The sequence below is a fragment of the Symphalangus syndactylus genome, chromosome 4 (genome assembly GCF_028878055.3).
Source record: "Symphalangus syndactylus isolate Jambi chromosome 4, NHGRI_mSymSyn1-v2.1_pri, whole genome shotgun sequence".
NCBI lineage: Eukaryota > Metazoa > Chordata > Mammalia > Primates > Hylobatidae > Symphalangus > Symphalangus syndactylus.
Genome location: NC_072426.2, coordinates 99,346,704 through 99,362,145, shown reverse-complemented (window position 1 = coordinate 99,362,145; position 15,442 = coordinate 99,346,704). Strand labels below are relative to the sequence as shown.

At 36.0% G+C, this 15,442-nt stretch overlaps 1 protein-coding gene across 6 annotated transcripts in view; it reads left to right on the top strand.

Moving 5' to 3' along the window:
• The window catches only part of ADK (adenosine kinase), a 599,984-nt gene that overhangs the window by 159,005 nt on the left and 425,537 nt on the right, over positions 1-15,442 (top strand). For all 6 annotated transcript variants that reach the window (XM_055275674.2, XM_055275676.2, XM_055275677.2 and 3 more), the window contains one exon: positions 6,382-6,460. In XM_055275674.2, the coding sequence (XP_055131649.1) occupies positions 6,382-6,460 (79 nt within the window). The remainder of the gene's footprint in view (positions 1-6,381; positions 6,461-15,442) is intronic.

Sequence of the window (15,442 nt, the reverse complement as noted above, 5' to 3'; positions counted from 1 at the left end):
TAAAATTGGAGGTTCAAGAAATGTCTTTAAATTACGATCCTTATGAACTAATAGCTTAACCTTAGTTTTGAATAACTGTTACTTTTTCCATCTTTTAAAAATATGCTTAAATATAAACGCATGTGGAAAATGTTATTTTGGCTTTTAGCAAACTGACACTTGAGTTTCTTAAAACCTCACCAAACATTTGTGGTAAAAGATTTCAAAGCTTTGAATTTTACAGTTTGCCTGTCGATTCCCCCCTGTGTTATTCTATTAACATTTGATCTTAATAAGTATAACCTGTTTAGAATTACTTATGTTTTTAATTATTTGTTTAGATGAGAAGTTTAAGGAAGAACTTCATCAGAAATTCTACTTGGCAGTTATGAATGCTTTCTTAAGGAAGTTAAATTTTTGGAATTTCACTGTAAAGATTTTAATCACATGTCCTATTCTTCATACATCAATCTATGAAATGTTCAAAAATTGTTAATGTTGTTTTTATGCTGTGCTGATGTTAACACGTGAGGTCTTCTTTCTTCTCCTAATAATATGCTGAGCGCACACACACTCTCATAATGCTCACTCGCTCTCTCTCTCTCCTTCCCTCCTACCCCCCCCTTTCCCCTGAGTTTGAAATAACTTAGTGGCTTTAGTTTCTGTGAAAATGGAAAGCAATTGCCCTTAGGTAGAACTAGAAATTATGAAGTGTTGGTTTTGTGGACATTTTCCTGTTCATAATTCTTCTTATATCTTATTTATAAGTACTTTTATTCATATAGGAATAAATGATTCTATGTTGAAGGGTATAATCATGAAGTCTTTTTTATTTCTTCGTGTTAGATAAGGAGAAAATGACACATTAAAAATTACAGTGCTATTTGTGTTTTAAAATTTCTTCTCTCCCTTTTGTATTCCTTATTGTTCTCTTCACTTTTTCTATTGTTTTTCTAACTTTTCAGGATGCATTTTCTAGATGCATCCTAAATATAACTTACAATAGTTGCCTTTTGTTTAATTCATTTAGTTTCCAACCACAAGGTATTTAATTCTACATATTTCTATTTTTATTTTACATGGTCTTAATATATCCTTGATTGCTGTGTTGATCTTCTAGTTTTTAGGCTGCCACTTATACCATCAAAAGCCATTTAAACTGAACTTAGAGGATAATGAATCTAAATTTTCTTATCTTCCTCAAAACAACAGATACAATTAAAGTCACAAATAAGCTGTACCTTCAGAATTGCTAGGAGACAGAACATAGTAAGAATTCAAATCTCTTATAAGCAGAGTTATAAACATCATATTCCAACATTTATTCTGCTGCTTTGTCTGTATATTTGGAGAGCAGAGGTAGTGGGGAGGTTTAAGAGACTGAAAAAAGGGAGAGGGGTGTATGAAGTGTAGATCAGTAACAAACACCATCACTCTTGAAAAGAAAAAGTCACAGAGGTCCTAGACCTGTGTTTTAGACAGGTGGGAGGACAGTAAATTAATTTTTAAAGACAAAATAATTATAGCTAATGAATTTATTGATCATTTTGTTGAACAGTTAGTATAAGGACATCCCATATTATATTTCAGCTTTCATAAGCTGTTCATGTCTTATATTTTGTGTTCTTTCAACTTTATCTTAATTTGCTTATTTTTAATGTCATTTTTGTACATTTGTTTAATATTACTATATTCATATCTTTGTTATAATTTTTTCCTGTAATAATGTAACTTATAAATAATTATAATATTACAAAGTTTATTAAATTTCTTCCAATGATAATTACTATAGTAGGCTTGTGGTGGAAAAATGGATCAGGTACTGTCCTTCCAATTCTGTCAGGCTTTTGATTGAGGTGTTTATATGGCCACCCCATTCAGACAAAGAATGTCAACCAAAAGGAGAAAGTAAGAAGGAATCTATAAATTACAAAAATTCCCATACTTTATTTCCTATGGGAAAAGTCATGTAAGGAAAATATATAGAAGTTTCCCATAAAATGTAATGATATCATAAACTCTTTCATCCTTAAACACCTGTTAGTCTTGCCACAGTACAATCAGTCTCCTAAAGATAAATATTTCTTGGTTTGTTAGTTGGCTACTTAGGAGTTCCTTTTCCTTCTTATGAGTTTTCTTCTCTCCTGTATTTCTTTTCTAACACCATCCAACTGGTTATCCAAACTAGCAACCTCAGAATTATCATCCCTCTTCCACACTTGCACTTCTTTATCACATCCTGTGTCTTCAACTTCGGAATGATTCCTTACCTTGGTCTCGTCTCTCTATCCTGTCTTTCATATGAGCTATTCTAAAGGCAGTGGTCTGCTTATCTTTACTCTGTCCAGTGTTATCATCATTTTTAAAAAGTCTGCTTTTCACACTATTGCTAAATAGAGTTTAATAATTTCTAGTAGCCTTCAGAATAATGTCTACACCTATTAGCCTGAGAGTTACCTTTTCTTTGTCAGTTTTTACTACTTTGATTTTGACCTGCATTTTAGTCCGTGTTTAACTGGTTTTTCTGAATACGTCATGTTTATTGTTTTACCTTCAACCCTGAGTTTTTTTTTTCTCCCTTAACTGTCAGATTTCAATTCAGATGTTAAACTTTCCCTGACTTTTTTGTTCAGAATCACTTCTTTCTCTGCTCTTGTTTTTTATTCAGCTTTGTTCTGTATATGGTTCTTTTAAAATAATTGTATGGAAAATTGCTATGTTCTTTTATTATAAAATGAAGTTGATTTTTCATTATAAAACAGTTTATATGCTTATTGCACAATCTAAACAGATGAATAAAAGAGCCATAATTGTTCCTAATTTGGCGATAACTACTGTTAATACCTTGGTTGTATTCTTCCAGGTTCTTTTCAGTAGACATGTATATTGGGTAATCTTGTTTACACAAAAAGATTACGTTGTGCATAAGTTTTCATAAATTAACACTTCTCATTTGAAATAACATGGAAAATACCTATCAATAGACAAATCTATTTTAAATCTGTAACATTTAAAAATGTTTAACACTTAAGTAGAAGCAACACATACATATAGTAAAACTACATCAAGGTGGAAAATTAAACACTTATTCGAAGACTTCTAATTTTGGGAAATTAACTAATTCTGCTATTCATCAGGATTTCTCAGGCCAAAATTCAGAACAAGACTAAATTTGCCCATTTCCACCTACTATTATTTATTCTCTATTTATATTATGCTAGAGCTTGTAGTCTCTGTACTAACACAAGAAAGGGGAGGAAAAAATTGTCCTTATTCACAAATGATAATTATGTTTAGTTTATTAAAAACACATAAATCATTGGAGTTAATTAAATATTGGAAACTTGGCTGGAAAAAATTGATATAAAGAATGTTTCTAAATATCAGCCACAAATAAAAATTAAGTTTAAACAATATCATAATAGTATTAAAACATAGGAAGTATGAAGTAGTGATCAGAATAAAAGATGTGGAGGCTTTGTGGCAAACATTATGAAACTTTGAGAGATACTGTAATCATGGATTAGATGATTTAATATTGGAAATATATCACTTTTCCCAGCATAGATGTAGATGATTAGTGCAATCACTGTTAAAATCCTAACAAGTTGGGCTGGGCGTGGTGGCTCACACCTGTAATCCCAGCACTTTGGGAGTCTGAGGCAGGCAGATCACGAGGTCAAGAGATGGAGACCATCCTGGCCAACATGGTGAAACCCCATCTCTACTAAAAATAGAAAAATTAGCTGGGCATAGTGGGATGCGCCTGTAGTCCCAGCTGCTTGGGAGGCTGAGGCAGGAGAATCGCTTGAACCAGGGAGTTGGAGGCTGCAGTGAGCCGAGATCGCGCCACTGCACTCCAGCCTGGCAACAGAGCGAGACTCTGTCTCAAAAAAAAAATCCTAACAAGTTGGTTTTTGGAGTTTGACAACTAGTTGTAAACTTACATGGAGTGCAAAAAACCAAGAACGACCAAAGCACTCATGAAGAACAACAGGGTAAGGACACTTGTAGATAGAGAGAGAGTGTGTGTGTGTGTGTGTGTGTGTGTATGTATATATATGTGTGTATATATATGTATATATTATATATGAGAGATAGTTATAAGATACTGGGGTTTCTAAGTCAGTCCAGTGTTTTTTTTCTTGACCTGGGTAGTGGTTACACAGACATTCACTTTTTTTTTTTTAGAACAGAAAGTTTCTATGAATTTACAGCACCAAGACATTCATTTTTTAAAATTTGCACATTTATTTTACTTATCCTAGAGAAATTTATAAAAAACAAAAGTAAACTATAAACACCAGTAAAAAAAAAAATCCTTTTATATCAACTCCATAGAGATGCAAATACTGTTAACAGTTAATGTTTTCAGGGGCCTGGCTCCATGGCTCACACCTGTAATCCTAGCACTTTGGGAGGCTGAGGTGGGAGGATTGCCTGAGCTCAGGAGTTCGAGATCTGCCTGGGCAACATGGTGAAGCCTGTCTCTACAGAAAAAAAATACAAAAAAATTAGCCAAGTGGTGGCGCATGCCTGTATTTCCAGCTATTTAGGGGACTGAAGTGGGAGGACCCCTTGAGCCCAGGAGGTGGAGGCTGCATTGAGCTATGTTTGTGCCACTGCACTCCAGCCTGGGTGACAAACGAAGATTCTGTCTCCAAAAAAAAAAAAAAAGTTAATGTTTTTAGCTTACCATTATAAGTCTAAATAATGAATTTATGCTTATTTTTAATTAACAAATTTATACAATGTCTGTGAACTCTGTACTGGAAGATGAAGAATGTAGTGCACTTACACTGTTTTGCCTTTTTATTCTTCCTTATATTTGCTTTAGTTTGATTTTTTATTGATTGACTTTATGACTTCAACAATATATTTAAAACCTTTTTAAAAACTTGATTTTTAAAATTTGAAATATTTATGGAGTCTTCTCCATGAAAGGGAGAACTTTGCATGCAATAATGTATGATGGGCGCTTTTAACTTTTTTATGGCTCTCTTTTTCAAAGTCATACACCACTCTTCTTTTAACCTCATTCCATCTTTCTTCTGTTTTTTTTGGTGGGGGGAGAGGTTGGCACATCTCCTTAGTAATTTTTTCCACATAGGATAAAGGATTATTAAATATTACGTTGCCTTATTAACCTGATAATTTGAGTGCATATTGAAAATTTCTAATTTCAAAAATTTCCTCGCTTCTCAGCATAGAATACATTACTCCATTATATTTTTAGCATCCGGTATTCTTTGAGAAGTTAAGTATTAGTCTGATTTTTATTCCTTTTAAGGTAATTATTATTTTTCACATTATATGCTTTTAGGGTTTTATCTTAATATGAGAGATTAAACAAGATGTGTCCAAGTATGGGGTCCTAGTCCCTAATCCCTTGTAAAACTGCTTGATGTTTGGAAAAATCTGACCATATTTATGTTTCACCTTTTTTTTTTTTTCCAACATTTCTCTGTTACTCTTCATAATCTCTATTTTCCCTTTCTGTATTTCCTGTTAAATAGATCTCGGACTACCTAATAAATTATCTGAACCTTTTAATTTTTATTTCATATTTTTAATTTCTTATATTTTCTGTCTACTTTTTTGGTCTTTTTAAAAATTTCAACTTTTCTGTTTTTATCTTAGTTTTTACCCATGCATATTTGATTGCTCAGGTAATCCATCCAACTATTGATTTTTCAAAAATTTTTCAGTAATTGTTAAGTTAGTGTATAGAAACTGTATCATTCTCTAGCTGCATCTTTTCATATAATTAGATAGGTCTGTTTGTGGCATCTTTCTTTCCTTGCTTTACAGGCAGTGCTGTTATACTTTTGTTTATTTTTATATATAAAACATATTTTTGACGTTTAGTAAGATGTGGAAGAGGAAATGAACAATATACTTCATCTCTTTTGAAGTGTAAGGTCTTATAATTTTCATACTTCTTGAACTGATTCCAAGGGTAACATTAAGTGAAATTTTGTTTAGTTTCTATAGAAAACTCTCTTAGTAATTGTCTGGAATGAGGAGAAATACACACTGATTTCTGTATGTTTGTAGTAACAAGTATTTCTGAGACTGGGATTCTGATTTTGACTTAACCGATTTGCCACGTGACCTCCGTTTGGCAATCTATTAATTATCACTTTTACTTTCTGTTTAATGGCTAATTATGGACAGTCTGTTTTAAATTCTTAATTTCTTATAGTTGTACACTTATGGAAAACATTTCTTAAATGTGGAAATTTAGTATTTTTGTTATAAGGTATTTCAATTCATTTATTCAACATACTTAAACAATTTAAAAATTTTACTATTTGTGTTTTAATACTCTTCTCAGAAAAGTTTACTTTGTGGCAATTCACAGAAAGTAACTTACTTTTTTCTACTGTGATTTCCTTATAGGTTTGATGAACTCGTGAAAAAATTCAAAGTTGAATATCATGCTGGTGGCTCTACCCAGAATTCAATTAAAGTGGCTCAGGTTGGTTAATTATTTTAAAAGTTAAAAGGATTCAAAATGATTCTAGACCCATGTCTATTTTGCATAATTGTTTCCATTTATATTGTGTTGCTGTAGAATAGTTTTGTTCATTTGAATTGGGATTTTAGTAGTCATTGCACATCTAATCAAAAGTTATTTTAATTGGTATTTCTTTGGTTATTGGTAAGCTTGAACTTTTAATATGTTTATTGTTCATTTGTGTTTCTTCTTAAATTGTTTCACTATCATTTTATAATTTTTCATGTGTTACAGATTTGTAGAAATTCTTCATATTTTATAGATAGTATTCCTTTTTATTTTATAAGTTGAAAGTATTTATTTTTTGTTATGTGTACATTAACTCTTACAGTGTCTTTTACTGTGCCTTAGTTCTTAATGTAACTTTCAAAGCTCTTAACGTAATTAAACTTTATGGCTTCTTCATTTCCTGCATGTCCTCCTTAGAAAGGACGTTTCTGCCACAAGATAGTAGAAATTGCTCTGTATTATATATAGATATCTATATACATAAATATATATTCATATATTCATATGTAAATATCTATGTATAGACATATATGTTGGTAGATATCTATATGCATCTATATATCTATACCAGTGTATATCTTTTATAAATCTATATATCTGTCTCTATTCCCATATCTTCCAATGAGTAATTGAATAAACCCATTAGGCATATACTCTTTTTTTATTTTATTTTATTATTATACTTTAAGTTTTAGGGTACATGTGCACAATGTGCAGGTTTGTTACATATGTATACATGTGCCATGTTGATTTCCTGCACCCATTAACTCGTCATTTAGCATTAGGTATATCTCCTAATGCTATTCCTCCCCCCTTCCCCCACCCCACAACAGTCCCTGGAGTGTGATGTTCCCCTTCCTGTGTCCATGTGTTCTCATTGTTCAATTCCCACCTATGAGTGAGAACATGCGGTGTTTGGTTTTTTGTCCTTGCGGTAGTTTACTGAGAATGGTGATTTCCAGTGTCATCCATGTCCTTACAAAGGACGTGAACTCATCATTTTTTATGGCTGCACAGTATTCCATGGTGTATATGTGCCACATTTTCTTAATCCAGTCTATTGTTGTTGGACATTTGGGTTGGTTCCAAGTCTTTGCTATTGTGAATAGTGCCGCAACAAACATACGTGTGCGTGTGTCTTTATAGCAGCATGATTTATAATCCTTTGGGTATATACCTAGTAATGGGATGGCTGGGTCAAATGGTATTTCTAGTTCTAGATCCCTGAGGAATCGCCACACTGACTTCCACAATGGTTGAACTAGTTTACAGTCCCACCAACAGTGTAAAAATGTTCCTATTTCTCCATATCCTCTCCAGCACCTGTTGTTTCCTGACTTTTTAATGATTGCCATTCTAACTGGTGTGAGATGGTATCTCACTGTGGTTTTGATTTGCATTTCTCTGATGGCCAGTGATGATGAGCATTTTTTCATGTGTTTTTTGGCTGCATAAATGTCTTCTTTTGAGAAGTGTCTATTCATGTCCTTTGCCCACTTTTTGATGGGGTTGTTTGTTTTTTTCTTGAAAATTTGTTTGAGTTCATTGTAGATTCTGGATATTAGCCCTTTGTCAGATGAGTAGGTTGCAAAAATTTTGTCCCATTTTGTAGATTGCCTGTTCACTCTGATGGTAGTTTCTTTTGCTGTGCAGAAGCTCTTTAGTTTAATGAGATCCCATTTGTCAATTTTGGCTTTTGTTGCCATTGCTTTTGGTGTTTTAGACATGAAGTCCTTGCCCACGCCTATGTCCTGAATGGTATTGCCTAGGTTTTCTTCTAGGGTTTTTATGGTTTTAGGTCTAACATGTAAGTCTTTAATCCAGCTTGAATTAATTTTTGTATAAGGTGTAAGGAAGGGATCCAGTTTCAGCTTTCAAATATGGCTAACCAGTTTTCCCAGCACCATTTATTAAGTAGGGAATCCTTTCCCCATTTCTTGTGTTTGTCAGGTTTGTCAAAGATCAGATAGTTGTAGATATGCGGCATTATTTCTGAGGGCTCTGTTCTGTTCCATTGATCTATATCTCTGTTTTGGTACCAGTACCATGCTATTTTGGTTACTGTAGCCTTGTAGTATAGTTTGAAGTCAGGTAGTGTGATGCCTCCAGCTTTGTTCTTTTGGCTTAGGATTGACTTGGCAATGCGGGCTCTTTTTTGGTTCCATATGAACTTTAAAGTAGTTTTTTCCCAATTCTGTGAAGAAAGTCATTGGTAGCTGGATGGGGGTGGCATTGAATCTATAAATTACCTTGGGCAGTATGGCCATTTTCACGATATTGGTTCTTCCAACCCATGAACATGGAATATTTTTCCATTTGTTTGTATCCTCTTTCATTTCGCTGAGCAGTGGTTTGTAGTTCTCCTTGAAGAGGTCCTTCCCGTCCCTTGTAAGTTGGATTCCTAGGTATTTTATTCTCTTTGAAGCAATTGTGAATGGGAGTTCACTCATGATTTGGCTCTCTGTTTGTCTGTTATTGGTGTACAAGAATGCTTGTGATTTTTGTACATTGATTTTGTATCCTGAGACTTTGCTGAAGTTGCTTATCAGTTTAAGGAGATTTTGGGCTGAAACGATGGGGTTTTCTAGATATACAATCATGACATCTGCAAACAGGGACAATTTGACTTCCACTTTTCCTAATTGAATACCCATTGTTTCCTTCTCCTGCCTGATTGCCCTGGCCAGAACTTCCAACACTATGTTGAATAGTAGTGGTGAAAGAGGGCATCCCTGTCTTGTGCCAGTTTTCAAAGGGAATGCTTCCAGTTTTTGCCCATTCAGTATGATATTGGCTGTGGGTTTGTCATAGATAGCTCTTATTACTTTGAGATACGTCCCATCAATACCTAATTTATTGAGAGTTTTTAGCATGAAGTGTTGTTGAATTTTGTCAAAGGCCTTTTCTGCATCTATTGAGATAATCATGTGGTTTTTGTCTTTGGTTCTGTTTATATGCTGGATTACGTTTATTGATTTTCGTATGTTGAACGAGCTTTGCATCCCAGGGATGAAGCCCATGGTGCATAAGCTTTTTGATGTGCTGGATAAGCTTTTTGATGTGCTTATCCAGCACATCAAAAATCATGGTGGATAAGCTTTTTGATGTGCTGCTGGATTCGGTTTGCCAGTATTTTATTGAGGATTTTTGCATCAATGTTCATCAAGGATATTGGTCTAAAATTCTCTTTTTTTGTTGTGTCTCTGCCAGGCTTTGGTATCAGGATGATGCTGGCCTCATAAAATGAGTTAGGGAGGATTCCCTGTTTTTCTGTTGATTGGAATAGTTTCAGAAGGAATGGTACCAGCTCCTCCTTGTACCTCTGGTAGAATTCGGCTGTGAATCCCTCTGTTCCTGGACTCTTTTTGATTGGTAAGCTATTAATTATTGCCTCAATTTCAGAGGCTGTTATTGGTGTATTCAGAGATTCAACTTCTTCCTGGTTTAGTCTTGGGAGGGTGTATGTGTCGAGGAATTTATCCATTTCTTCTAGATTTTCTAGTTTATTTGTGTAGAGGTGTTTATAGTATTCTCTGATGGTAGTTTGTATTTCTGTGGGATTGGTGGCAATATCCCCTTTGTCATTTTTTTTTTTTTTTTTTGAGACGGAGTCTCGCTCTGTCACCCAGGCTGGAGTGCAGTGGTGCGATCTCCGCTCACTACAACCTCCACCTCCCGGGTTCACGCCATTCTCCTGCCTCAGCCTCTCCGAGTAGCTGGGACTACAGGCGCCCGCCACCACGCCTGGCTAATTTTTTGTATTTTTTTTTTAGTAGAGACAGGGTTTCACCGTGGTCTCCGTCTCCTGACCTCGTGATCTGCCCGCCTCGGCCTCCCAAAGTGCTGGGATTACAAGCGTGAGCCACCGCGCCCGGCCCCCCTTTGTCATTTTTTATTGCGTCTATTTGATTCTTCTCTGTTTTCTTCTTTATTAGTCTTGCTAGCGGTCTATCAATTTTGTTGATCTTTTCAAAAAACCAGCTCCTGGATTCATTGGTTTTTTGAAGGGTTTTTTGTGTCTCTATTCCTTCAGTTCTGCTCTCATCTTAGTTATTTCTTGCCTTCTGCTAGCTTTTGAATGTGTTTGCTCCTGCTTCTGTAGTTCTTTTAATTGTGACGTTGGGTTGTCAGTTTTAGATCTTTCCTGCTTTCTCTTGTGGGCATTTAGTGCTATAAATTTCCCTCTACACACTGCTTTGAATGTGTCCCAGAGATTCTGGTATGTTGTGTCTTTGTTCTCGTTGGTTTCAAAGAACATCTTTATTTCTGCCTTCATTTCGTTATGTACCCAGTAGTCATTCAGGAGCAGGTTGTTCAGTTTCCATGTAGTTGAGCGGTTTTGAGTGATTTCCTTAATCTTGAGTTATATTTTGATTGCACTGTGGTCTGAAAGACAGTTTGTTATAATTTCTGTTCTTTTATATTTGCTGAGGAGTGCTTTACTTCCAACTATGTGGTCACTTTTGGAATAGGTGTGGTGTGGTGCTGGAAAGAATGTATATTCTGTTGATTTGGGGTGGAGAGTTCTATAGATGTCTATTAGGTCCACTTGGTGCAGAGCTGAGTTCAAGTCCTGGATATCCTTGTTAACTTTCTGTCTCGTTGATCTGTCTAATGCTGACAGTGGGGTGTTAAAGTCTCCCATTATTATTGTGTTGGAGTCTAAGTCTCTTTGTAGGTTACTAAGGACTTGCTTTATGAATCTGGGTGCTCCTGTATTGGGTGCATATATATTTAGGATAGTTAGCTCTTCTTGTTGAATTGATCCCTTTACCATTATGTAATGGCCTTCTTTGTCTCTTTTGATCTTTGTTGGTTTAAAGTCTGTTTTATCCGAGACTAGGATCGCAACCCCTGCCTTTTTTTTGTTTTCCATTTGCTTGGTAGATCTTCCTCCATCCCTTTATTTGGTGCCTACATGTGTCTCCACACGTGAGATGGGTTTCCTGAATACAACACACTGATGGGTCTTGACTGTTTATCCAGTTTGCCAGTCTGTGTCTTTTAATTGGAGCATTTAGTCCATTTACATTTAAAGTTAATATTGTTATGTGTGAATTTGATCCTGTCATTATGATGTTAGCTGGTTATTTTGCTCGTTAGTTGATGCAGTTTCTTCCTAGCCTCGATGATATTTACAATTTGGCATGATTTTGCAGTGGCTGGTACTCGTTGTTCCTTTACATGTTTAGTGCTTCCTTTAGGAGCTCTTTTAGGGCAGGCCTGGTGGTGACAAAATCTCTCAGCATTTGCTTGTCTGTAAAGGATTTTATTTCTCCTTCACTTATGAAGCTTAGTTTGGCTGGATAGGAAATTCTGGGTTGAAAATTCTTCTCTTTAAGAATGTTGAATATCGGACCTCACTCTCTTCTGGCTTGTAGAGTTTCTGCCGAGAGATCAGCTGTTAGTCTGATGGGCTTCCCTTTCTCTCTGGCTGCCCTTAACATTTTTTCCTTCATTTCAACTTTGGTGAATCTGACAATTATGTGTCTTGGAGTTGCTCTTCTCGAGGAGTATCTTTGTGGCGTTCTCTGTATTTCCTGAATCTGAATGTTGGCCTGCCTTGCTAGATTGGGGAAGTTCTCCTGGATAATATCCTGCAGAGTGTTTTCCAACTTGGTTCCATTCTCCCTGTCACTTTCAGATACACCAGTCAGACGTAGATTTGGTCTTTTCACATAGTCCTCCATATTTCTTGGAGGCTTTGTTCGTTTCTTTTTATTCTTTTTTCTCTAAACTTCCCTTCTCGCTTCATTTCAGTCATGTCATCTTCCATCACTGATACCCTTTCTTCCAGTTGATCGCATCGGCTCCTGAGGCTTCTACATTCTTCACGTAGTTCTTGAGCCTTGGCTTTCAGCTCCATCAGCTCCTTTAAGCACTTCTCTGTATTGGTTATTCTAGTTATACATTCGTCTAAATTTTTTTCAAAGTTTTTAACTTCTTTGCCTTTGGTTTGAATTTCCTCCTGTAAATCGGAGTAGTTTGATCATCTGAAGCCTTCTCTCAACTCGTCAGTCATTCTCCGTCCATCTTTGTTCCGTTGCTGTTGAGGAACTGCGTTCCTTTGGAGGAGGAGAGGTGCTCTGCTTTTTAGAATTTCCAGTTTTTCTGCTCTGTTTTTTCCCCATCTTTGTGGTTTTATCTGCTTTTGGTCTTTGATAATGGTGATGTACAGATGGGTTTTTGGTGTGGATGTCCTTTCTGTTTGTTAGTTTTCCTTCTACCAGACAGGACCCTCAGCTGCAGGTCTGTTGGAGTTTGCTAGAGGTCCACTCCAGACCCTGTTTGCCTAGGTATCAGCAGCAGAGGCTGCAGAACAGTGGATTTTCCTGAACTGCGAATGCTGCTGCCTGATTGTTCCTCTGAAAGTTTTGTCTCAGAGGAGTACCCGGCTGTGTGAGGTGTCAGTCTGCCCCTACTTGGGGGTGTCTCTCAGTTAGGCTGCTCGGGGGTCAGGGGTCAGGGACCCACTTCAGGAGGCAGTCTGCCCGTTCTCAGATCTCCAGCTGCGTGCTGGGAGAACCACTACTGTCTTCAAAGCTCAGATGGAAATGCAGAAATCACCTGTCTTTTGCGTCGCTCACGCTGGGAGCTGTAGACCAGAGTTGTTCCTATTTGGCCATCTTGGCTCCTTCCCTCAGGCATATACTCTTTGAGTTACCAGCTTAACCTAATCTTGATTGAGAGGTTAGTGATCTGTTTAATCTTCCAGCTTTGAAAGATATGAACAAGTTTTACATACCTCTGGTTTTTACCTCTGCATTTTGAAGCTAGCTCAAAATTGTGCTCATTGCAATCATATGTCAGTTCTGCTACACTAGATTTCTTTTTCTTTTTTATTGATTAATGCTTTCCTTTTGAATTCTCATTAACTTCAAGAACTGGAGAAGTGGAAAATTGACAAAAAAAATCCATAATGATTTCTTTTCAAGTAACTCTTAGTTGATTTAGACATATAGTATGATTATTCCACATAATTTCAAGCTCAGATTTAATCATAGTTTTCAAATATTTTATAAAAATGAATCTTTAAGGTGGTCATTAATATGAAGTGGCCTGAGTCTTTGTATTGGTCAATTGATTTGTATTGTTTTTGGTAAAACATCCTGATGGTCACTTTATGAACTTCCAGAGTAATAGAAAAAGGATGATTTACGGCTGGGCACGGTGGCTCACGCCTGTAATCCCAGCACTTTGGGGAGCTGAGGTGGACGGATCACTTGAGGTCAGGAGATCCAGATCAGCCTGGCCAACATGGTGAAACCCCATCTCTACTAAAAAAATACAAAAATTATCCAGATGTGATGGCATATGTCTCTAATCCCAGCTACTTGGGAGGCTGAGGCCAGAGAATTGCCTGAACCTGAGCGGTAGAGGTTGCAGTGAGCCGAGATCATGCCACTGCACTCCAGCCTGGGCAACAGAGTGAGACTCCATCTCAAAAAAAAAAAAAAAAGAAAGAAAAAAAAAAAGGATGATTTACTAAAGCCTTAATTTATCAAGGCACATTTTGCATTTTGCAGTTTTTAGTCTTTTCTCCTACTAGAACTGGGGGTGATATGGTTAGGCTTTGTGTCCCCACTGAAATCTCATCTTGAATTGTAATCTCTAATCCCCACATGCCAAGGAAGAGACCAGGTGGAGGTAATTGAGTCATGGGGGCAGTTTCCTTCATGCTGTTCTGATAGTGAGTGAGTTCTCACAAGATCTGATGGCTTTACAAGGGGCTCTTACCCCTTGCTCGGCATTTCCCATTCTTGCTGCCTTGTAAAGAAGGTGCCTTTCTTCTCCTTTGCCTTCTGCCATGATTATAAGTTTTCAGAGGCCTTTCCAGACATGCTAAACTGTGAGTCAAGTAAACCTTTTTTCTTTACAAATTACCCAGTCTCAGGCAGTTCTTTACAGTAGTGTGAAAATGAACTAATACCGGGAGGCTATTAGCTGTTCACTAATAAATTGTCTCCTTTCTTGGGGATCTTCATCAGTTTCTGCCTTCTAAAAGTTTATTGTATATATAATTAAGTTCTCCCTCAGCTTTCTCCCTGATATTAGTCTCATAATAAAACAGTCATTGCCTACTTTTATTCTTTTGCACTTTTTTACAATATTTCACATTCATATTAACAACGTATTCTAGTAGTGGTTTATTTGTTCCTGTCTTTAGCAAGGTAATAAAAGGAATTTGAAGTTTTGGGTAACTTATTCTGTCAGATCTTACTAGTAATAGTACTTTCATGTATCAAGTGATACAGCAAATTATGTCAACAAGAAAATGTCCCCAAAGCTCTTAGGTGTTTTGATATGTCAAATCATGTTTTTGAAGATTTTAATGAAACCATAGGCAACAAAAACAAATATGGTTGGTACCTTGTCCAAATACAATTCTAGATTTATTTGATACACAGTACAAATGTAAATTTTGGTAAATTTCATTTGGTCTGAACTTCTTACTAATGAAAGTGAAAAGTTCTTATCTGCTCAATATCCTGCATAGCATGTATATAACACTGCTAAAAAGGGATATAACTTGCTTAAGTTTGATAATTGATGCTTTCTTAACGAACACTTTTGGTTACTTTGTCAGTTTTTTAAAAATGTATAGAAGCACTTAATGTGACTTTTGACTTGAAAGAAATGGAAAAAAGCTGGCATTGTGACTCATGCCTGTAATCCCAGCATTTTGAGAGGCTAAGTTAGGAGGATTGCTTGAGTCGAGTAGTTTGAGACCAGCCTGGGCAACATAGTGAGACCCTGTCTCTAGAAAAAAAAAAAAAAAAAAAAGAAATGGAAGAAAATGACTTCCTTGAATATGTGCCTAAAAGATGGCTATTATTGTTGCTGGACATAGATGCCCTGCAGTACAATATTAACAAAATATGGGACCAAAGGTATGCCCATCTCTGATTTGGCAGTACATTGAGAATGAGAATA